General features: G+C 55.5%; 10 protein-coding genes across 10 annotated transcripts; 4 read left to right on the top strand and 6 right to left on the bottom strand.

The window, feature by feature from the left end:
* Window positions 1-639: 639 nt before the first annotated feature.
* Window positions 640-1192, bottom strand: IWZ02DRAFT_237639 (uncharacterized protein). The gene has a single exon (XM_066763031.1). The coding sequence runs from the start codon at window positions 1085-1087 to the stop codon at window positions 683-685; it is 405 nt and encodes a 134-aa protein (XP_066624012.1). The 5' UTR covers window positions 1088-1192; the 3' UTR covers window positions 640-682.
* A 1283-nt stretch (window positions 1193-2475) lies between these two features.
* Window positions 2476-3935, bottom strand: IWZ02DRAFT_237666 (uncharacterized protein). The gene is made up of 4 exons (XM_066763032.1): window positions 3769-3935; window positions 3404-3510; window positions 2904-3197; window positions 2476-2833 (listed from the first exon to the last, which is right to left on the bottom strand). Exons 2-4 carry the CDS (start codon window positions 3504-3506, stop codon window positions 2631-2633), a joined length of 600 nt encoding a protein of 199 aa, XP_066624011.1. The 5' UTR covers window positions 3507-3510; window positions 3769-3935; the 3' UTR covers window positions 2476-2630.
* A 186-nt stretch (window positions 3936-4121) lies between these two features.
* IWZ02DRAFT_400544 (cyclin) lies at window positions 4122-5391 on the bottom strand (the record flags this gene model as incomplete). Its single annotated transcript, XM_066765624.1, has 2 exons — window positions 4626-5391; window positions 4122-4589 (listed from the first exon to the last, which is right to left on the bottom strand). Coding segments are annotated over exons 1-2 (1122 nt in total), but the record flags the coding sequence as incomplete, so codon positions are not given.
* A 1349-nt stretch (window positions 5392-6740) lies between these two features.
* Window positions 6741-7548, top strand: IWZ02DRAFT_449251 (uncharacterized protein). The gene has a single exon (XM_066767384.1). The coding sequence runs from the start codon at window positions 6763-6765 to the stop codon at window positions 7111-7113; it is 351 nt and encodes a 116-aa protein (XP_066624009.1). The 5' UTR covers window positions 6741-6762; the 3' UTR covers window positions 7114-7548.
* Window positions 7549-9645: 2097 nt separating this feature from the next.
* IWZ02DRAFT_237616 (uncharacterized protein) lies at window positions 9646-10772 on the bottom strand. The gene is made up of 2 exons (XM_066763029.1): window positions 10331-10772; window positions 9646-10216 (listed from the first exon to the last, which is right to left on the bottom strand). Exons 1-2 carry the CDS (start codon window positions 10620-10622, stop codon window positions 9807-9809), a joined length of 702 nt encoding a protein of 233 aa, XP_066624008.1. The 5' UTR covers window positions 10623-10772; the 3' UTR covers window positions 9646-9806.
* A 150-nt stretch (window positions 10773-10922) lies between these two features.
* Window positions 10923-11696, bottom strand: IWZ02DRAFT_469110 (uncharacterized protein; the record flags this gene model as incomplete). Its single annotated transcript, XM_066768688.1, has 3 exons — window positions 10923-11265; window positions 11338-11534; window positions 11583-11696. The coding sequence occupies 3 exons, from the start codon at window positions 11694-11696 to the stop codon at window positions 10923-10925; spliced, it is 654 nt and encodes a 217-aa protein (XP_066624007.1).
* Window positions 11697-11897: 201 nt separating this feature from the next.
* On the top strand, window positions 11898-13070 carry IWZ02DRAFT_449241 (Metallo-dependent phosphatase-like protein). Its single transcript, XM_066767383.1, has one exon. It carries the CDS (start codon window positions 11927-11929, stop codon window positions 12803-12805), a length of 879 nt encoding a protein of 292 aa, XP_066624006.1. The 5' UTR covers window positions 11898-11926; the 3' UTR covers window positions 12806-13070.
* A 2258-nt stretch (window positions 13071-15328) lies between these two features.
* IWZ02DRAFT_352717 (uncharacterized protein) lies at window positions 15329-16429 on the bottom strand (the record flags this gene model as incomplete). The annotated part of the gene is made up of 1 exon (XM_066764259.1): window positions 15329-16429. A coding segment is annotated over one exon (1101 nt), but the record flags the coding sequence as incomplete, so codon positions are not given.
* Window positions 16430-17486: 1057 nt separating this feature from the next.
* On the top strand, window positions 17487-19401 carry IWZ02DRAFT_237519 (GPI mannosyltransferase 2). Its single transcript, XM_066763028.1, has 5 exons — window positions 17487-17939; window positions 18002-18528; window positions 18585-18652; window positions 18720-18827; window positions 18883-19401. Exons 1-5 carry the CDS (start codon window positions 17648-17650, stop codon window positions 19199-19201), a joined length of 1314 nt encoding a protein of 437 aa, XP_066624004.1. The 5' UTR covers window positions 17487-17647; the 3' UTR covers window positions 19202-19401.
* Window positions 19402-20561: 1160 nt separating this feature from the next.
* Window positions 20562-21748, top strand: IWZ02DRAFT_489808 (uncharacterized protein; the record flags this gene model as incomplete). Its single annotated transcript, XM_066769607.1, has 4 exons — window positions 20562-20641; window positions 20725-20929; window positions 20982-21077; window positions 21398-21748. 4 exons carry the CDS (start codon window positions 20562-20564, stop codon window positions 21746-21748), a joined length of 732 nt encoding a protein of 243 aa, XP_066624003.1.
* Between the last annotated feature and the right edge of the window lie 1035 nt (window positions 21749-22783).

Here is a 22783-nt window from a genome sequence, read left to right as displayed (position 1 = left end):
TTCGCCCCTGGTCCCGCCACACCAATTAGCACCGCCACTATTGACGTCTGGTTGAGGTGTCGGTCGTTTTCGCCTGCTGCGCTGAGCCTCTCTCGTTCTTCACCGCGAGAGGGGCAAATACCAAGCAGCGAAGCCGCGATCATCCGCCGCGTCGTCGCCATCGCCTTCGTCATTCTTGCAAAGCTTCTGCCTCGACACGCCAGCTTATCCGCTCGCTCGCCCTACGCGTCATCTGCTTGTTTTCTGCCCTCGACCGACGCGGCTGTCAGCCTGTGCCGACCACCATGCGGCCAGACACATGCTCAGTATTCTTCTGCCTGCGGAATTCCCCTCGTCCGCAACTCCTCCTCGCCGTGCTTCACCCCGCAGCGCTGCCTTATTCACCGGTAGCTGACCGAGCGATGAGCGAGTCGTGCGGCCCTCTGCTCGCCGGGTCCGACGAGGATGATGACGATGATGGCGCAGTCCACGGCGTTGAGCGGCTGTCCAACGATTACGATTCGCGTACGAGCTTCACGCGAAGAGGCGAGCAGAAACCCCTCAAGATTCCTTTTTCCATTCGAAACATGGCCACCTACAGTGTCGAGGTACAGTAGTTACGTGCCGAGCTCCTAGCTGAAGACGAGTCACGAGCGGCGGTAGTTGCGTCGACAAGGCTGAAACCTCCACATTCTCGGAATGTCTAGCTCGCTTCCTCCTGAGGTACGACCACCCTTCGCACCGCGAAGCCAGAGCGAGCAACGCTCCGCGCGCTCCCGCTGCAAGGGCTACACAATTTGGGAAGGAAAGTAAGGACGCATGCCATTTCCCGCCGTGCGCGATGGATGCGTACCGACGGTGTCAGAACAGCAGCCGCACCAATGATCCAACGACCACGGCCTAGGAACCTTTGCAGGACATTGACACTGCACGAGGACATTTTGCAAGCATTCCAGCACGCACCTGACGGACAGGGAGGACCGACTGATCCCATGGTAGCTGTCTGTCGCGAACCGGCTGCCCATCGTCCGCTGATCGCAGCACTGATTCCAGACACATATCCGCAGACAGACAAAAAGACAGAACAAAACGGTGTGCCGAGCTCCATGCCGACGTATATGCGTGGAAATTATCAAAGGGAGGAAACGAGGCTCGCGTAAAGACTGAGAGACAGGCCGACCCGACACGTGGGCGCCATCGGCCGGGGGTCAGCTTGCGTGCATGCGAGGCGTTGGTTAGGCGGGCATCAGCAGCGGCAGGTAGGTACCTTACTCCGTGTGCACGGGATGGACTCGAGCAGCCAGCAAAGGTGGTGGTGATGATGATACTGGAGGATGCTCTTCTTGTCGCGTCGCTCGCAGGTAGGCGAAAGGTAATGCATCATTCCTTTCCGCCAACACAAACTCCATTCGATCGTTATCTGTCAGTTAGTCGAGAAACATTTTCTTGTTGTTTCGCCAACGCCATGTTTCTGCGCATCCTTTCTTCCTCTCCTTCTCCCTTTTTTGTGGAACCTTGGATGCGTGGTGAGACCGATTGGGAATTATCCGCCTACGACGATGCTGGGTCGTTTTTCCTTCGTTCTTGCTTTTCTGTGAAGACATAATGGATGAATGTGGCACTCTCTGGGGATACATGCACCACGCTGGTGGATTTGGCAGCTGCTGAGCTTGCCTGTCCATCACTGTTGCTGAATACCTAGAGACGGACCGGCAAACACCGTTTCGAGAGGTCGACTGAGCGGGTAGACTGGGCAGTTAGTTCTGTTGCTTTGTCGACGATGTCTCGAACGGCTTTGAATCGTTGTTCCCCGCAAGCTAGACGCTGATGATGGCAGCCAGCCAATCAACAGCACGGGAAGATTCAACTTTGGACGCACTTGTAGGTGCACAGGACCTCATATTCTCCTTGCTCACTGTGGACGCCTGATGATGACAGCGATGGTACATGAATAGTCTTGGATGTCCTGCAAAGTGATTCATTTTCCAGCCCTTTTGTCTTTTGCGCGTAGCAAATCTCTACGGACCGAAGCCGTAGACATCACAGGAATCATCTCCCACTTGCAATCAAGAAAACGACAGACAGCGGCAGATCAGACAGACACAGACGAGGCGGCCAGACGCAGACCAGACGACCTTCCAACAGCGCGTATGCACGTAAACGCCGGAGCACGCATCGTGCCATCCGTCTCTCTCTCTCTCTCTCTCTCTCTCTCTCTCTACATCTGCCGTACCACGTTTCTCAACAGCAGCACCACCACCTTCGTACCACACGACACGCATTATTGAACCGCCAAAGACAAGACAAGATGCACAAAAGCGGCAAAGTAGCAGTAGTGTTCCGGTCGGCTGCCTGCACAGGTGTGTGTATGTGTGGTAAGTGGGTGTAACGGACATGGACTAAATGACTGACTGACTGGCTGACTGACTGATGCCGTGTAACCACACAGACACACACACACACACAGACGGAAAAATCAGCAGATCATCCATCATTTGGATCCGTACTCAGTAAACAGCCAGCCAGGGTCGGGGCCCAACCAAAATTGCTCGCTGCTCGCTTCGACTTGCCCTGCTTCAATTCAAGTCTTGCTCGGCTTAGTTGCCTTTGCCTTTTTCCTCGCTTGACCTGCCTCTGCCGCTCCGCTGTTCTTACTCTCTTTTTTGCCTTTTTGCCTTTTGTGTTTGCTTTTTGTCCTTGCTCGTTTCTCGGCGATGGCTTCTAGTTACACGCCGAAAGATTTTCAACGCTGAGAAATTGGCGGCGTGTGTACGTAGGTACGTGGTGGTGGCTGCAGGCTGGTCTGACATGGCATGGCATGGACACCAGCGGCAACGGTAGTGGGTTGTGTGGGCTGTGCGGGTAAGGCGAGTGAGCGAATGAGCGAAGGAATGAAGGCATGGCAGTGAAGGATTCTTTCTTACCGTGTTCGCGCGCGGCAGAAGAAGCGGCGATGAACGGATGATTGGTCGGTCGACGGGACCTACCGACGGACGGACGGACGGACGGACGGGACGGGTGGACGGACGCGTGCTCCAGCCCAGTTGTTGGGCTGCCTTGGCTTAGCTTAGTCGATGGATCGAAGGATGGATGGGTGGATGGATCAGGCCGTCGTGTGTCCGTCGTTCGGGGACCGAGCGCGCTATTCAGGCGTTGAGATGTTTGGGAGATTGTTGGCCGCTGCGCTGGCGGAGACCGTAGCTTGCGTGATGGATGGACTGGGCATGTGAGTGAGTGAGTGAGTGAGCCATGTAGCGAAGAGACAGAGCAGCAAGGCAAGAAAGGGAAAGATGAAATAATGGTAGACTTTCGTCATTGAGCAGGCCAGAGGAGTCACAGACGACCATCTATCTGTATGGGAGCTGTTTGTCTCTCTCTTTTTTTTTTTTTTCTATTCCGTCTCTCTCGTTGATATCTCTCTCACCTCCAAAGAGTATTCCGCCAAAAAACCAAGCCGATTCTTCCCCAGTAGTCATCAGTAGTGCCACCACCAAATCAAGGCGCACTACATAGTGGCTTTCATCCATTCCATCCCACCCATCCAATACAAAAAGGCAAAATGGAGAGAAAAACGCCAAAATCAAACCACGCAATGGTATGATGATGATGATGATGATGATGATGATGATGATGATGATGATGATGAAAAGGAGATCCAAGAGGTGGAAAGGAAAATGAAGAAATGCAAGCCTACGGCTATCCACAAACGCCGTTGCCATGCATGAACCGAAGGAAAAAGTAGACCGACCCTTAAAGCGAGGGCCGAGGAAGGGTGGAATTGTTCCAAACCAAAACCATCCAGTGGTGTGGGGCGCGTGAGTGTGAGATGTCTGTGTGTAGAAGCGCAAGCGACCGGCTTTTTGTGAAATGATTTCGTCATCATCGTTTGTAATCGATCCTTCGTTGGGGTATGTCGTTGCGTTCGTTGCTTGTTGCACGCTGGGCTGAGCTGACCAAAAAGGCTAAACGCAAAAAAAAGGTTGGACCGGGAAAATATCCGCCAACATCAACAACACCGCGGGAGAAGCAAAGGGGACTTTTGCGCGGTACTTCTGGAGGAGCGAATCCAAACCGAGACGATTGAGAGAGGGGAGAAAACAGAGGTGCCGCCATCAACCGAGACGCATCTACGCCGCCGAGCGATAAAAGCCCGCATTGCCTAGAAAGCGGCTGATGAGGCTGCCCGAGCCCGTCTTGATTTTCTTGGAAGGCTTGTCGTAGTCGGCAGCGGCGGCAGCGTGGTGGTCCAACGGACTACTGCCGTAGGCGGCCTTGTACGCCTTTGGCGGGGGCTGGATGTGAACGACGTCGGAGCCGAGGTCCGTGTCGTAACGGCGCACCATCATCTGCGAGGGCATGGCGTAGTCGCCATCGTACGAAGATGACGGGGTCGACGAGTCGGAGACGTCGTCGGCGTCGGTCGAGTGCGTCGACGACGCTGAGTCAGAGCGACGCGGCGGCGACAGCGACGGCATGCGCGACGACGCACGCGACGCCAAGCCAACTGACCGCGCCTCGTCGTCCAGCCGGTACGAAGAGTACGGTGCAGCACGCTTCTCCGCGGTCCGCGGCGGGGGCACTTGGCCATTGTCGATGGCATGGCCGCAGTACTCGAGGCTGACGACCTTGCCGTACTGCTCGAAGACGCCCTGGACTTCGCGCAGCTGCCGGGCCCTCTTGAGGTTGCGCGCCTTTTCGGCCACGCGGATCTGGTAGTCGCGGATGGGAGCGAGGAAGGGCTCGAGGTGCTGGTAGAGGTCCTCGGGAAGTACGCGGAGGTCCCAGTCGAGCAGGAAGAGAAGCTGCTTCTCCATGAGGTTGACTTCGGTGAGGGAGAAGCCAAAGGATTCAAAGCCACGGACGGCCGTGTAGCGCGCCCAGTGCTTGTTCTTGGGAGAAGAGTCGTTGAGGTTCTTTGCGGCGAGGATGAGCGAGGCCAGGAAGATTCGGTGGACGGTGCAACGCATGCCCTTTGCCTCGTTTGGCAGGCGTGACTTGAGCCTGGCCAAGTAGACGAGAGAGGTCATGAGGGTTGCAACGCCAACATGGGACCGTTCCACAAGAGAGGTGATGTAGGCCTCGACTGAAGGGAGACGGCGGTCCTGGGGGTCGGCATTCTGGGGAGGGGTGGCAGGAGGGGTGGGAGGAAGCTGCTTGGACGAAGAGGGTGCTGGCTCGCAGCGAATGACTTCTGATGCCTTGGCAGCAAGGTGTGCGACCATTTCCTTGGAGACGGGGAGTTGGATGAAAAAGTCGAGGGCTCGAGCATTTTGCTCAGGGGTGAAGGAGGTGTAGGACATGGTGATGGTGGTGGTGGCAGTAAAGTCGAGTGAGAAGCAAAGTGAATGTGTCCTACAATAGCAGCCCCAAAGAAAGCTTATTGTATTGGTTTGAGAGAGAGAGAGAGAGAGAGAGAGAGAGAGAGAGAGAGAGAGGGCGATTAGATTAAGCCTAGCAAGGCGGGTTCTGCGGGCCAAGAAAAAAAAAAGGATTTTTGGTGGGAAAGTGAGTGTTTGATATTAGAGATCCCGACCGGCGGAAAAAAAAAAAAGGCTCGCTTGAGTATTAGGGTGAACTGAGCCGAAGAAGGAAGGTCTCGTCAGCGGATGCGAGGGAAGCAAAGGCTGTGCTGGAAAGAGAGGGTCGGGATATCGGGGGGCGACACAAGGAATAATAAAGTAAGCGGAAAAACGGGGCGGAGCTCCAACAACCAGGCGGAGGCTTCGATGTGGACGACAGAGTAGACAAGTTGGCGTCGTTCAGAGGCTGGCGTGGGGCGAATACTTATGTGGGAGTCGTAGTCGCCGGCGTGGAGGATGATGGACGGGTGGTAGTCGGTGATTGGCTGACGGTGGTTGCAGACGCAGAGGCCCCGGTCGGCGGCAGCGGCAGATGCAGATGCAGATGCAGATGCAGCTGGCGGCGGGTCTTGATAGGTTGTTTCAGGGAGTACGTCTTGCGCCGTGTTTCAACAGAAGCGTCGAGAGGACGAGTCGAATGGGTTGTTTCGACGAGCGTCTGCAAGGTGCTCGGGGTCTTTCAGGATAGTTTAGGATCGGTGGTTCGTGGCGTGGCGGTTGGGCGGTTGGACGGTTGGACGAGCTGAGGTTGGAGTGATGGAGAAGGAGAAGAAGAAGAAGAAGAAGAAGAAGAGGAAGAGGAAGAAGACTGGCCGGAGCATATTGACTCTGGAGCTTGTGACTGCGCCGCGTGGTGTATATCTTGGACGAGGCGGAGGGCTGGGCATGCTTGAGCAGATACGTGTGGTGGTGGTGGTGGTGGGGCCTGTGACTGCGCATCCCAGCCTCCATGTCTTCGACGACCAGGCGCGTGGCGGAGTGGCTGACTGTCTTTGCCGCTCCAGAAAAATCATGACAGAAAAAACACGAACACGTCGCCATCCAGGCCGACCGAGCTGACGACGAGCTACCTAGGTAATTAATTGCCTTGCAAACTCTGTCGCGTCGAGTTGAGTTGAGTTGAACTCGACGCAGCGACCCGACCCTTGTTCAGGGCTGCAGGGCACTGCAGGGCTCCCGGCATCAGGTCCCACCACCTCAGCCATGATTCTCTGTTCCTCTGCAGGCCGCGGAAAATCAAAGTCAAATCAGCTAGCTATCCATCCATCTCCACCACGAACGCACTTCCGCATGCGGCCATGTCGCGTTGCCCCTTGCTTGGTGGGTCAGGCTCGTGTCGTGGTCGCGTGGGTGGCAGTGTTCGGTGTTCGGCAGAGACACGGACGACGTGATTTTCTCTTTGTCCATCAGGTGCAGACGTTCAATGATTAAGCAAGCAAGCAAGCAAGCAAGCATTGCAACTTGCCACCTCTGCATTCCTCCATTGCGTTCCTGTCTTCTTGTCTTGTCTTGTCTTGTCCTGTCTTGTCCTGTGCCACTCCTGCACCACCACCAAAATAGCCGCCTCCATGTCCTCTGCTCTGCTTTGCGCGCCTGTGCTTCCTTCTTGCCTTTCCCTCCAGCGCTTAACCAAAACTCAAAAACTTTGCTGGCTGCAGGTACGGGCCTTCTTTCTCTGATCTCGGCTGTGCTATCTTTGACCTGCCCTCACCGCCTGCCGCTAAGCGCCCCCCTCGACATTAGAATTGATTCCCTGCAACGCGTCCGCTCTTGAAACCCTCCCTTATCCCACCCGAGCTCGACCTCGCCTTTCTTTTGGCTCCCTCCAGTCCATCTCCTGTGCCTCGTCGAGTCGCCCTTGTCCCTGCATCTAAAACCATTTTCAATTTCCTGTTGCACCTTCTGCAGCCACATGTGCCCATCTACGAAACCGCTCTGCAGCCTGCGACGGGATGCAGGAACCTCGAGAGCGGCCTCACTGCGGCACTTCGCGTCGACTGCCACCGTGGCCGTCAAACTAGGATCCGTTGGTAGCGCCCGTCTTCACGCTCTGAAGCACCTCGACTCTGGCCAGTTCTTCCTTGTTGCTCCCAAGGTCCAGAATCCAGACCTGGACCCCGATCCACACACGTTCCACGACACACGCTACCACCTATCCTCCCCGCAAAATTCACCTCCACCACTATGACATCACAACCCGCTCCACCGCGCCCAGCCGTCGTCGTCGTCGTCGTCGTCAACTCCAAACCTTGCGCGACATGTCCACCATTGATCAACATGTCCAAAGTGACGCTATCTTGGCGGGGTCATGATGTGGATGCGCTACACGTGATGGAAGCAGGCAGCACCGCAGCCGCCACCTCGTCGACCCTTTTGCGCCATGCCAATGCCTCCACTCTGCTCAAACTGTCTGGGTAATGAACCACGGATGTCGGTGAATAACGCAGATTATGAGTACCTGGACAAAGCAAATACTACGCGGCTTTGTTGTTGCAGGCGACCTTGTCTTTCCATTGTCTATCCAATCAGCTAATTCACAGTTGCGCTGCATGGCAGCCGCGCCTTGATCGGCGACTATTCTGTGACGACAGACCAAAATCCTCTCCCCCGTCTCAAAAAAGAGCATGTCTGCGTTGACAGAGTTGTAGTGGCGTCGGTCGGGAATTACGTCGCTCTGAACACCATTGGCAGCAAAAAGACCTTTCCAAAGACCAGCATTGGGAACAAATTCGTGGCCATTCCGCTCGGTCAATCTAGGTTCCGTATCCGTTCTAGGCCCCCGCGCACGCACGCAGCACACGGTTGGCTCAGTCTCATCCCCTCGTCTTTCTGCGCAGCTCTCCCCATCCATCCATCCATCTCTTGCTCTCCGGTGCTACGGCATCTGTTTGCGCCGTGTCGCGGCATGTCACACAGTCCCTGCATCCTCCCGTCGGTTCGCTGTTGTACGTGGGGGCTGAAATGCAGCCAAAATTCATCACCATCGCTGTCAATGACTGCAGACGGACGGGAGCGCTCAAGGAAGAACGTATCAAGTCAGTCTGTCTGTTGGCCTAGAGCGTAAATGGGGAAACGACGTCTATTTTGGCCTTTGGGGCAGGGCTGAGTTGGAGTGGTCCTGCGCTGCGCGGAGACACGTGTGTGCGTGCCCTGATCCTTTGATGATCCTTCAAGCGGGGAACGATGGGGGCGATTCAGGCAGCATGACCATGGAGAGATGGAGCCGTGGTGTTGTGATGTTGGTGGCGTTGTAGATTGCTTGTGAGGTAAGTTTAGCATCTGGAATCGTGAGGTGGTACCGATTGATGGGGGGGGGGGGGGGGGGGTCATTGGATGACCGGGCTACTGTTGGGTTGATGGAGGACGTGGCCACGAGAAGGGCTGTCACGGACGTGGATAAGGGCACTTAATGGTAAGTGGAATACAGAGGCAAGTAATTCGATAATTTCTGCTGCTGAGGAAGCCGAAGGACTGACTGTCAAATGAATTTTGTCCTCCAAGCTCTCACCACGAGCACGTGACCACATTCCTGTAGTTGCAAGTCTCCGTCAGCAGATGGCGACAGATCGGCTCCCTTTGGATGTCATTCATTGTCTTATATGCCCTTTGCTTCATGATTTTTGTCTCTATTTCCTTAGCCTTGCACTTCTTATATGGCCTGGTTGGCAAAATCCACACCGCGCATGGTTAAAACCACATGTCACTTTCATCCCTGCAGCCATCATCATGTCAGGGCAATGAGCTACATGGTTAATGACATAGGCACAGGTAATATGTGTAGCGTATGCTGTTCACTTTGTTTCTCGACTTTCTTGCTCTTCATTCGCACATGTACCCAATCCTTGCTTTCTCTTCTCATCCTCAAAAACTGCAATTTCACCAACCTACCATCTCATTCCTTCCGACACGTCTGTATGTCTATTTCGTATTGCGAGAAGCATTTCTTTCCTCCATCCCATCTCCCAACTGTCACTTCACCAATCAACCCCAATCTAATCAAGTCCAGTCCAGCTCTCCTACCTCCCCCCACCCAAACTCCAACCACCCATCCAACCACCCAACCCCCTCTCGTCCCCTGTCCCCTGTCCCCCGTCTCTTCCTTGGTTGACCCTGATGGACCCTGATGGACCCTGATGGTGGAGTAGTGGGAGCCCAACGCCGTTTCTGCACGCACTGTGATAGGAGATGCGTTCATCTGGAGCCTTGTATCAAGGCAAAGTGTTTGATCCCGCAAATTTCGCAACGAAGATAATAGCCACATGGCAATGTTACCCACTCAAACGATCATGTATGCAAGATGTTTGCGCGTAAGGCAAGTCTTCTCATGTCTAGTTATAGGTCAATCGTGAGACCAATCGTGAGGACAACTTTTTGGGCCAACACAGGTGGTGATTCCGGCAACAATGGAGTCAAAATTCAATATTATTCAAATCAATTCAATTCAACGCAATCAGGAACCCCCATTTGTCAACGCAATGTTTTGATCCCCATTGAACCCGTCAACTCGACGCTATTTCGGCCGATGTTGCGTTGCGTTGACGACCACACCGGATACATCATCAAGCCAACAACCCGCGATGCACGTCCCCCGGCGCCGCATCCGGACAACCGCTTCAAATCCACGCCCGTGGCGGCGGCCTGCGCGCGCTGCACATCGAGGCGCAAGTCGAGCCCGTCTTTCCGTGCCTTGATGTGGTCGCGGAAGTGCGACTCGAGCCAGCGCAGGTCGGCCGCATCGTGGAATTTTTCCCCGCGTGGCGGCTGCGTGCAGCTTGCCCTTGAAGATGTGGAAGGGGTCGAGGAAGGAGGCCGGCTTGGTGCCGAGTTTGGCGCCTGAGACGGTGTGGATGGTCGCTTGGATGTTTTGGAGGGTGTATCTGGAGCCTGGGGGCGTCGTTTCAGTCAGTTAGTGTGTGTGTGTGTGTGTCACACTCTTGAGTAGAGGAAAGAAGACTCATGAGTATGGAGGGGAAGAAGCAGAGCCAACTCACCGGGAAACTTGGCGCAGAAGATCTCAACCAGCTCGGTTGGATTCTCCGACCACAGAAACGCCACGTAGTCCTCGCGGGTTTGCGGCAGGGCTTTGAAGCCATTCTTGCCGTCCAATATGTGCAGAATTTCCTGCTTCGAGACCGACACGATGCAGTCGACATCCTTGCTCTCGCGGTTCCCGCCAAGCACTGACACGGCGTAGCCGCCAAAGATGCCAAATTTTATGCCCGACGCCTGGAGTGTGGCATACATGGCGATGGCTGCGTCTTTGAGGCGTTGTTGGTGTACCATGATGTCTGTTGTACGTTGTGGTGTTGCAATTTGATATGGTGGATAGATGGGTATGCTTTCACCGTCTCTTGGTGCCTGGCTTCAAATGTCAAGAGTAAAACAGTGAAAGGCTACTACACAAGCGCCTAGCTCCTCAGCCTCGAAGTTGGTCCCGCTTGAAGGGTTCATGGGTAGTCTCATTGGCGAGAATCGCGCGCGTATTTGCGGCGCGGACAGTAAAAACAGACATTTCTGCAGGCCAAGTGGACCTCTTCCCACAACAGCCTGTCAGCCAGCCAGCCACCAGTACTCTTCGTTTCATCACTGTTCGTATCCTGGGATCCCGTGCATCCTCGTTGCCTCCTCTTCGTCCGCGATGAAACAAGTGACGCTCTTGCCCGAGAAGTCGTCTATGCGCCACTTTTTCCCCTGAACAACTGACAGCACCAGCTGCTGCACCTCGTCAGATGCTGTGCTGCTCAGATTCCTTTGGCACCATGCCTCGTCCAAGTCCATTCCATCAATCAGTTGCTCGACGCCGATCCGCGCCATGACGTCCCCCGATTCGATGTATGTCTTGCAAAGGCTCGTCATCAGGCGCGGCAACTGGGGCATGGGGAAGAGATGAACATCGCGGGCAGGAAGCGACTCCAAGATTTGGCTGCTGTACGCTTCCTCTGTTAGAGCCGCTGTGCGCGGCACGATGGCTTGGTCGAGAGGACCCATTTTCATTTACTTGTCCGAGAAGAGGACTATTCCAAACGTCGGCGATGATGCAGCATCAGCGGCAGTGGGCCGAGATCTCGGCCAGCCTTGCTTGTACTTATTGAAGAGGTCGAAGTCTTCCAACTCTTCTGGCTTGCATGGGATGCTCGCTTCAAGAATCGACTGGGCCTCTTCAAATGAATCGTGCGGAACGCAAAGTTCAACATCCTGGCTTTCGTTAAACCGCATCACTTCCATGTAATTTGATCAACGTACATGAATCACCCGTGAGACATTGTAATAGTTGAGCGTCACTTCTCCCAGGACGCAAACACTTATGCCGGCATCTTCGACAGACTTAATTGCTGAGGCGTATTCGCTGAGCTCCATCATCCAATTTTGGCAGCATGAAAAAAATTGAAAAGGCCAAATTAGGTAGGATCGCTGAAGACGAGGATAAAGATGCTGAGGAAGAAGATGTAAAAGGAAGGTCGTCTCACGCTGGCGCTTAACACTCACTCGCTTAGTCATACACCGCTGCAGTACATTAGCCGCCGACGCAACCACGCCGCAGGAAAAAAAATCCCTTCCAACGACATCAAACAATCTCATCGAGTCCAATGCAGAGACTTTTATCCCTATTCGACTTTTCGCGATCACCGAAATTCCAGATTGTCTCCGACTTGCACCTCGAGGTTGGCCAGCAGTACTCTTCGTTTGACATTCCGGCATCCGCGCCGCATCTGATCCTCGCCGGCGACATTGGCCGCTTAAAGGACTACGACGCGTACCTTGGATTCCTCCAGCGGGTGACGGAGCAATTCGAGACGGTCTTTCTCGTTCTCGGCAACCACGAATTCTACGGCATCACGTTTGGCGAGGGCATCGAGCTCGCCCAGCAGCTCGAGCAAGAGCCGCGTCTGCAGCGCAAGCTCGTCCTGCTGCACCGACGCGCTCACCGCGTCTCCAGCGCTCGCAGCTCCTCAATCACCGTCTTGGGCTGCACGCTGTGGTCGGCGATTCCCGACGATGCGCGGCAGGCCGTGGCGGGCGCCGTGAGCGACCTTTCCAAGATCCAGGACTGGTCCGTCGACAGGCACAACGAGGCGCACGGCGCCGACGTTGCGTGGCTGAAGAGCGAAGTCGAGTCCGTTTCCGAGGAGGACGATTCGGCGCTGCTGTTGGTCGTCACGCACCACGCACCCTGCGTCCAGCTCACGTCGAGCCCGCGCCACGTCGGCAACCCCTGGACCCCGGCATTCGCCACGGACCTGCTTGGATCGGCGGCAGGAGGGGGAGGAGGTGCTGAGTGCTGGGATGCCGTCAGAGTGTGGGTTTTCGGGCACACGCACTACTCGACCAACTCCAAGGTGAATGGCACAAGGGTCGTAAGTAATCAGCGCGGCTACGTTCTCCCAGGGCTCGTGAGGATGAAGGATGGAGAAGATGGCTCTGGGAAGAACCACCAGTTCGATGTCTCGAAGACGATTCGTATTTGAAGTGCCAGACTGCCATGCCAGACTGCCAGTCGCACCACGAGCCTCCTCGCAGGATAGGGACTGAGATGATTTTCGTTGTCATAGCGGCGGCGGTGTCGACGCCCCCCATGCATACCAAGAGAAGAAGAGAGTTTGGTCGTTGCTTGTAGAATACAAGACCACTTTCTCCTCTTCCTGCATGGTAGCCTAGCTTCGTCGTCGTCGTCGTCGTCGTCGTCGTCGTCGTCGTCACAATGGTCCCGGTTTTTCGTGCATCTCATCCACACCATCTGCTTTCTAATAACCTACCCATCCATCCGTCCATCACGACTCTTCCCCAAAGCACCACCACCTACCAGCACAACAGCCCGACCATCGTCTACCGCACCATCTGCCTGCCTGGCATATAGACGCGGACTTCACCATCCTCAACTCCCAGAATCCGCCCTTACCCACCCGCCCCCTACTTAAACGAAAGCAGGGTCATCGCGCCAGACACGCCGCACCAGAGCGACGGCCCAACCGACGGTTCCTACTAGGGAATCAAAAACGGGCGAGAAGCGGGAGGCGTTCGTTGGGTCAGAACGAAAAATTAGTTCGGGCAGAGCCGTCGACTCCCGTTCCCCCCCCCCCCCCCCCGTTGGGCACTCACCACACATCGCCGTTGCTGCGTCCTCCGGCCTCGGTCTTTTCTCATGGCCGACGGACGGCTTCTCACATAGTCGGGTACCCATCGTCACCGACGGGCGGCATCTTAGTCATTAGTGGCTGGTAAGGTACAAAAGACAGGCAGGGATCATTAGGTCAGGGGAAAGCGTGGGGAAGGGATGGGTTGGGGTCGTGGGGTAGAAGGAGGGAGGGGTGGCAGGGAACGGGGGGGGTTTGCAAATGACCGATTTGTGGGCGTAGATGGACAACCAGAAAGCGTAGAGCTGGAGAAGAGCCAGCAGTAGTGCATGTTCTCTTGTTTTGCATTCGTGTATCTACGTGTTTTCATTTACGTATTTGTCTCAGCTACCAGTAGTAACAGTGGTGTTGGTGTATATAGCAAAGCCGTCAAACAAGAGTGCCAAAAACTGCAGGACCAAGAGGCCAAAAGATCGTGAGAGTGGATGGGTACGCGACATTCGTTATGGTATGAATGCAGGCAGTCAGATAAAAAGACCGGCCAGACGGTAGGTGGGTGTGACGGAAGCATGGCTCAGCCAGTGAGCGCAGCAACCTGAGGCGGAGAATTGCGTCGGTGGAGTCGGGTGAGGTATTCTTTTGGCAGTCCTGCTTTTAGTTCCATCTTTTCCTGCTTTTCTGGTCACACCATTCGCTGAGTGGTCGCAGATCATACTTCCCGCGAACATGGTGTCGTAGAAATGGTGTTTCGATAGCTCTGAAAGTTCGCGGATCATTTGACGGCGTACATGCGCTTTAATTTCCCCTCTTTCCGATGACTCTCCTGAGAAGCGCTCTCAGGCTCATCCGCTTTTCCTTTTCTTTTTCTTTCCCAGCATATCCCCGGCTCCTGCCTCTCTCGCGCTCCTCGACAGCCCCGCCCTTGATTCCACTTCCGAATTCAGTGGGCGTGCTCTGCCCACTTTCCACGTCGTCCATCTCCTCTGCCATCCCTGCTTCACGCGGCTTTGCGCGTTCGCGGTGGCTAGAAGGCCGCCACGAGCGCCTCAAGTCGGGTTTGGACGGGGAGGCAGACTTGGAGCGGTTGAGGTCGCGGCGGTGCGCGTCCGGGTGGAGGAGGTCCTGCTGGTGCGGAGAGCGCGTCACCTGCAAGCTAGCGCGGTGGTCCTGGTGCAAGGAGCGTGGGACTTGGAGGCTAGCGCGGTGGTGGGCAGCCCTCGACGGTAGCGTCGACGGGACGGCGGGGAAGTGTTGCGAGTTGGCGCGCGGGGTCGGTTGGTCGTCCGAGTCGGATGCGGAATCAGAGCCACTGTCATCGTCGTCGTCATCGGAAGACGAACTCTCGTCGCCAGAAGCGTACTCGCCCGAGTTTTTGCGATCCTCAATGGCAGGGAGGATGACGTGTGCTTTGGTTAGCGTGACGAGTTTGCTTGGCGCGTGGCCCGCGTCGGCGAACATGTCGTCTTCTGCGAGATAAGGATTAGGCTCATGCTCGCGCGAACAGCTGCTCGCCCGCGTGTTGCGACTTTGCTTGCGCTTGCTCGTGCTGCGGCGGAGGAACGACGCGCCAGTGGAGTTAGCGCGCCGCGAGCGGTTCTGGCCGGCATTAGCTGACGAGGTCAAGCCCGAGTCGGGCGAGCCGCCGCAGTCGCCATTGAGCGCCGCGAGGGCTTGGTTGCGATGGAGGAGTAGACGTGAGACGGTACGCAGGTTATGGGCACTGGTGTTGCTGCGGTGCTCCGAGGCACTGGGGGAAGTGGAGCGGGACGTGCTCCCCGTCATGCTGCTCATGCTGACGACGCGGTTTGGCGCACCGGAGCGCACCGGGGAGGTCGTTGGGTCGGATAGAACGCTGTCGCGGGCGCGACAGAAGCTCGGGTCGTCATATTTGAACACACTAGACCATCGCTCTCGAAAGGCGATCCAGACGCCGCTGACGAGAATGAACTTGCGCAGTGTGTCGTCCGTGACGAGAACGGGGCGACGGCTCTCTGGATAGGACGGTTCGGTTACATCACTGGTGTCGGGAGATCGAGCCGGCGTGGCAAGCGTTGGCGAGGGAATCGAATACTGGTCCCACACGTCGATGCTCGCGCGTGTCATTGATGCTATGACGGGATGCCGCCTGCTGTCGGGGCTGATGGTGCTGAAGTTGAACTTGCGGTCGTCGGGAGAGGAAGCTTGCGACACTGTCGTCATGGAGGAGGCGCGCTTTGGTGCCAGGGGCTTCGAAACCCAGCGCCTCTTGCTCTGCAAACCATGGCTGTCGGTCGACACAAACTCATAGCCGCCGTTGGGCATTTGCGACGTGGACCAAATGGTGTTGTCGTCCATGCAGATTTCGGTCCGATCCTCTTTAGCATTGTAGCAGACGACGGCAATGACCTCGCGATTTTCCAGCTTCTCCTCCTCCCCATCCCGGCGATCTACGCCATACGTCTCAGCCTTTACGATGAGAAAGTCGTCCGGTCCCAGCTTGATTCTGAGCTCAAACAACCTCTGAAACTTTTTCTTGAGCTTGGGTGCGAGCTTGGTCGAGGGGATGGCCTCGTAGGCGGGCCGTGGGCGGGAGCTGGCGGAGGATTGGTGCAGCTGGAGCAGGACCCTTGGGCGCAAAAAGGGACCGACGCGGGGAGGGGGGTGAGCGAGTGCAAATGTCGTCTTGGGTCGCAGGGACTTGTTGCGCAAACGCCCCTCTGTCGACGTGGTGGCGGTGCTGCGAAGTGACGACGGTCGCGACTGCTCCATGTCCTGCGGTTGCATGGCAAAGGTGATGGAGCGCTGCGGCTTGGATGGCGGCTGCGGGGTTGACTGGCGGCGGTGAGGGGGAGGATAAGTCTCGGAGGTGAGGGTCTTCCTCTCGTGCAAAGGAGTGGGCTGAGGCCTTTGCGGGCGGACAGAGGAAGAGAGAACGTTTAGCGGAGAGCGAGGAGGAGCGGATTGTCGTGATGATTGCGTGGGAGCGCGCGGCGCAGAGAACTCGTGGCCATGCTGGGCGGCAGCGTCGGCCGTCAGCATGGATAAAAACATGTTGTGGTGATGGTTGTGAGGTGGAGCTCAGCCAGGCAACAGTCTTCGAGACAGTGGGGCAGATATTTGGGGCATGTCCTAGGGACGGCGTACCGAGAGGAAGGTGGGTGGAGAAGAGGAGGAGGAGGAGGAGTAGAAGGTGAGGAGGAATAGTGCGGAGAGATGCAGCAAGGGAGAGAGTTATGCTTGAGTTTTGGCCCGAGTGGGTTAGGGATGGGTAGGGTCAAGTAGTTTTGCAACAGACGATGTGACCAGGCGGGTCCTGCAGATCATGCAACAGGGGTCAGCTTCTGGAAGAGCAGGGGCCTCCAGGCGTCGGCTTGTTCGGTGGGCTGCGCCACCGGACGCTTTTGGGGGAGGGGGTGGTGGTGGAGGGATTGAGCTGATGAGAGACGGGTGCCAACAAAGAGCGGCGGCGGCGTGCTGATGGGGGGCTACGTGGTGGTAAAGTAGGTTGGTAAAAATAATGGGAAGCGAAAGGAACAGGGCTGAGCGGAAACGGACGGAATCGATTGGTTTTTTTTTTTTTTTTTTTTTTTTTTTTTTTTTAAAAAAAAAGCGACACAGGGACAGACAGACGGACTGAAGACGGACGAGGGCGAGGGGACGAGATGAACTGGCGGAAGCTGGTGGAGCTAACCGTAGCCGGACGAGGGCTTGTTCCGAGTTCCGCCCTTTCTTTGAATAAGGTAAGGCAAGGTAAGGTAAGGTAAGGTAAGGTACCCTCTGCGTCAGGTGCCATAGACAGAGAGACAGGGCCACTCTGATACGGAGCTCAGTGGACCATGGTTGACGACTGTTTTTTGTTTGGTCGGCCGAGAGACGATGGTGGTGGTGGTGGTGGTGGTGGTGATGTGGCCGGCGATGCAGCTTGACAGAGACGCATCGCGAAAAGAACTTCACTGGCTGCATACACCCCATCCCGATCATGGTCGTCTGCAGATGGTCACCATCTGTCGCTCGGACTCGGAAACAAATAGCCCCTCAGATTTGGGGTCAATGTTTTTCATTTCATTTTTTTTTTTTTTTCTTTTTTTTCTTCGTACCCGTCTCCCGTTCCCGTCCCTCCGCTCCTCGTTGATGCTCGCCACGTGATGACGCAGTTGAGTCCCGTCCCGCTGGGTTCCCTCTGCTGTTGACCGTCGTCAAGCCTCCAAAATTCTCATCCTTTTTTCCTCATCCAGCCACCCACTCTCCGCCCAAATAATGGCGCTTTCGCTCGTGTGCCCAATTCGCCGGCCCCTTGACCATCCCGTCAGAGCCCTCCTGCTCCTAATTGTGTCATGGAAAATCCTTCTGCTGTCAATCGCATTCCTTAGCCCCGGCCCCGGCTATGATTCGTCCTCTGCTCTGCTCCTCCAACACGACCCATATGCCCTCCGCCTCACCCGGTGGGACGCCGTCTACTTTGCTTCATCCGCCGAGCGCCATCACCTGTATGAGCAAGAGTGGGCCTTTAGTTGGCTGCTGTCGAGGCTCATCTCCATCCTCGCCAATTGTAAGAAACGATGCGGCTTGTCCCGCGCGCCTGGTTCCACATGCTGACCTCCGTACCCCAAGCCCTGCCTCTGTCCGCGGAGCCTCTGGCTGCCAACGTCTGGGCCGCCACCATCATCGCAAATGCCTCGCATCTGCTCTCCGTTCTCGCCCTCTACCACCTCATGCGCCGACTGTTCCCCACCTCAAACAAGATCCCATTCCTGACCGCTGCTCTGCACGTGCTCTCTCCCGCTGGCCTCTTCCTGACTGCCCCATACGGCGAGGCTCCATTCTCGCTCCTCAACTTTCTTGGTCTGCTAAGCTTCTGTCATGCCCGTCAGCTCAACGGCACCCAGCCCGTCACCTACTTCTGGTGCATGCTGACCACCGGCCTCGCCTTTGGTCTCGCCACCGCTGTCCGCTCAAACGGTCTGCTGAACGGCTTGATTCTGCTTTATGACGCTCCTGATATTCTCCATGGCTTGCTCTTCTCCCCTCACAAAACACCTTGTCTCCGCAGCCTAGCCGTTTATGCACTGGCCGGCGTTTTGACCGCCTCAGGCCTTATCGTTCCCCAGTGGATTGCCTATCAACACTACTGCACTGCGGTAAGTCCCCATGCGACCATCCCTTAGTCTCCCGCACTTGAGCTCATGACGACCAGGAAACGCCTAGGCCCTGGTGCAACAAGTCGCTACCAAGCATCTACACTTACGTGCAGGACAACTACTGGTAACCCAAAGCCCCCGCCTCCCCCTCTTCTCTCTCATCTTTCTCTCTCTAACCACCCCTAAACCAGGAATGTTGGCTTCTTGCGCTACTGGACGCTATCCAATCTCCCTCTCTTCTTCCTCGCCGCGCCGTCGCTCTTTTTATTGATCAGCGCGGGGCTGCGAGTCATGAAGCGGTAACGTCAATCAGGAACCTGGTAACCACCCTGTCAAGCCACTGATCGATCGCAGAACGCTCCCTTCGGAACTTGCTTCTTCCGAGCCTTCGACACACCAACTCGTTACCCGCCGGTTCCTGACCCAAATGGCCCTGCCGCAACTGGCTCTTGCTTTGCTGGCCTTGACCAACTTTCACGTCCAAATTATCAACCGCATCTCGTCCGGCTACCCCCTGTGGTACCTGGCCGTCGCCGCCGGCCTGGATGATGCCGCTCCGCTGCGGCATCTTGCCATTGCAGGGAAACGCACATCCGCGTCGATCCTACGTGTGATGATCATGTACGCAATGATCCAGGGAGCTCTGTTTGCAAGCTTCTTGCCCCCGGCTTGAACACCCAAATCGCCCCGCGTGGTTGACATGACTCTCAACACGATCCGCGGACGAGGGCCCGACACCCCCCTGGTGCCGGCAGTATCCGACGGTCCTTCGGACTTCCGCCATTTTGTCCGTCGCTTCCGTCCTCCCGACTTGACAGCACATGTTATTGACCGACAAATGATTGACATTGAATGACGATTGTTTATCAAATCTGGTGTGTGACGCAAACATCTGTGCATCCTTTCAAGGGGTACAAAAGTGCCAAAAGCAAGGGTCATGAGCTTTGGCTTCGTATGATCACTGAACGTTTAGGATGCGAGTTCGGCTTCGGTCTTGGACTGACGCTCTGCTTACTTTCGAAAGACAGCAATACCACGAAAGCGGCCATAACAATACACTTTCCACATCGCATTTATTTTTGAATCGCCGCATCATTTGACCCACTGCCGCGTCGTTTGCTCCAAAAATTGCGCAGCCTGCCAAGCGTGTTACGCAACACTGCACTTGTTGTCTGCAAGGCTTGCATCAGAGTTGTGCGACTGTTGATAATGTAGCTCCTGACAGGCACTTGCGACTGTGGATTGTTGGCAGTGCGAACCTTTGCTCCTCCTAGGAATCCGAATCGGCCCGAAGTGGCTGGGCTGCCACGCGCTGCCCATTCCTCGGTTACTGCGCCATGTGCGATAGACGACTTTGACGCCATCTCAATGGTCATCGCGACGTAGGTTGGTCGTTTCAAACTTTTGGTCAAGATGCAGTACCACCCGTCACCTTCTCGTGGTGTCTCATATGGTTGCACACGACTCTGGGCTGTCACTTTGCAGAGGAGCTTGGCGAATCGGGGCAAGAGTGAAGACGAACAGCCGATTCCGTGACAAACACCTCTCTACCCGTCCACTGCGATTTCTGCCCACTTTGCTTCTTCAGGACCATCCGTTAACTCGCAAAGCGCTTCTATCCTGATTTTGGACTCTTGCCGTATCGGTTGACCTTCCAGGCTTCCGGAGATGCTCTGCAAGGATGCCTCTCAACGCTCCCAACCAGGTGGACTCGGTTAATGAGAAAAACGATTCTGCCTCACCGCTGTGGCCTACAGTGTTGGATCGTGGTCAAATCACGGCCATCCGTTTGTATGATCGTCTGCAAAGGTGGCCATGGACTCTTGATTATAAGATCACCTTGTCCAGGACATGTGAGCCCTTCATCCGACCACGACGTCCCTCTTTGACTTTAGTCTCTACTCCACTCTCTTTAAAATTGAATTATGAGACGTAATCTCTTTCTGCTGTTCTATGTCTTTCACCATGGCTTCGCTCTCCAGCCACGTCAAGTCCGGAGTGCGAGCTGCGAAGACCAGGATTTCTGCGCCCTCATGGTCAGCGATAGTCCTTCAGCCGCCGTATCAAGCGATTGTTCCAGCTTCATGACGGATACAACCACTCTGGCCCCCATGTACGAATTTTGGTTTTTTTCTCTTCTTTTTTTTTCCCCCCCTTCTTCTGGCGCTTGAGATTTGACGCTAACACTGGCACCAGAACAGAAACAACAGTTGTCACCACGACCATCACACCTCCACCTGTCGAGGCTCTGCTCCGGCAGCAGTATGCTTCGGAAAATGGTCGCGAGCCAGCTCAAGGAGATGATGTTCCCATGTACGCTTGGCCGTGCGATGTGGATCGCTATGCGGAAGTTTGCTCCTGCTTGGGCTTTCCTGCCACAACCGTCACAGAGCTTGCTTGGGTCAGTCTCGCCAAATTCATTTGCGGCGTTCGTCTCTAACCAAATGATTCAGACTGCCATCGAGACTTTGACCTTGACAAAGACCCAGACATTGAGCGGCTCTCCCGTCTTTCCAAATGTGACCAGATCCCTTGCTTCATCGTGGCAGGTGAGCATTAGACCAGGAGCCCCAAACACGGCTACCACTTCAGGCAGCTCGTCTGTCTTGTCCTCCTCGCCTTCATCAAATCAACGCCCTTCGTATGCGCCTCCTCTTCTCACTACGAGCGCAATAAGCGCCACTACTAGCAGCTCCTGGCTGAGCACTGGAAGCAGTCGTCCCTCCTTGACGCCTTCAATATCCATGCCTAGTAATACAAGTCCCAGCTCCCTCGGGGGCAACAGCACCCTCGCGCCCTTGTCGTCGAGTCCTAATTATACCCTCCCCGGTTCCTTCTCTTCTTCGGAAATTCTGACTTCGACCGTCAGGACCAATGTGACGAGCACCAAGTTCTCGACATTGATTCTAAGCACTGGATCCCCAAGCTGTCACACTCTTTCAAAGAATATTACACTTTCTTCTTCCGCAATGGGAAACTTTTCATCAAAGAGCCATCACCCCTGGTGGCAAAGCGGAGTCTCTTCGAGCGCACAGTCCGGCGTCTCCCCCAGCCCTTCTCTCAATGTCACCTTCCCTTTGACAAGGACGACCACGCCAACTCTGTCATTCGCATTTCCGTCTTCCAACTGGAACATTTCAGACATATCTGGCTCAACTTCTGCTCCGAATACCCTGCCCCTTACCCTGAATTTGACGACAACGTTCGAGATCACCATTAATGTCTCTGCGACTTCTCCACTCCCGAGTAGCTCTCCTGGAGCCCAAGTCATCACGGTAACGGAGAGTATCTTGACTAGGACTGCAACCCTGACGGCGACTCGAACACCCACTGGCACCATTGGGAGCTCTTCACTGTCGGATGCAGACCGCACTGGCACTGCTAGCAATACCACTGCTGCTACCTCATCGTCAACTCAAATTGATATTCCTCCCTTCACCAATTCAACTTTCAATACTCTCCCGACCGCGACGCCCATCACGACGCAGTCTCCAGCAGTCTCATCAAACGCCACAGGGGTCAACTCCACGATTCCAACCGCCAGAAATTCGACTTCTGGCGGGTTCCCAACCTCTTTGCCCATTTTCAACGTCACAACTTCTTTGTTGGCTCCCTCGAGCAATGCGACCAGAATCACCTTGACTGGGACTGCACCCACTCTTCTCCCAAATTCGACATTGGCGATCTCCGTACCCTTTTCCAACTTCACAACACCTCTTGTCACTCTCTCTACGAATGTGACTTCTTTTCCACTTTCTGGAACATCACCAACTCTCCCACTGAACTCAACACTGGGAACGTCCGTTCCAATCTCTAATGCTACAGCTTCAATCTCCTCTTACTTGGCCAACGTGACGAGTATCTATCTGTCCGGAACGCAACCGAGACCCTCGCTCAAGCCGACGCCAATTATTCTCTCCTCGGCTTATCCACACATCTTTACGCCAACGCTTTCCTCTTTTCCTTCGAACTCGGCAAACAGTAGCAGCAGCACTGCTCTGACAGCAACTCCAACGCCATTTCTTTACTCGTCTGCACCGCCAAACTCAATGACAATTGCAAACTCGACGACGGCGTCCGAGATGACCACAACCTCGCCTTCTTCCACGCTCACCCTTTCCTACACGTCGAATCCCATCCCCACGCTCAACACCACAAAACTCACATCCTCTTCTTCCACAACCACCTCAACGGCACCATCCCTCCTCCCTACGCCCCCATCGCTCTACTGCCCCACCACGTCCTCCTGCCGACA

Source organism: Phyllosticta citriasiana, assembly GCF_038021145.1.
Source record: "Phyllosticta citriasiana strain CBS 120426 chromosome Unknown IWZ02scaffold_5, whole genome shotgun sequence".
In the NCBI taxonomy this organism is placed as follows: Eukaryota; Fungi; Ascomycota; class Dothideomycetes; order Botryosphaeriales; family Phyllostictaceae; genus Phyllosticta; species Phyllosticta citriasiana.
The sequence above is the reverse complement of the archived record's forward strand: the minus strand, read 5'-3'. Positions and strand labels throughout refer to the sequence as shown.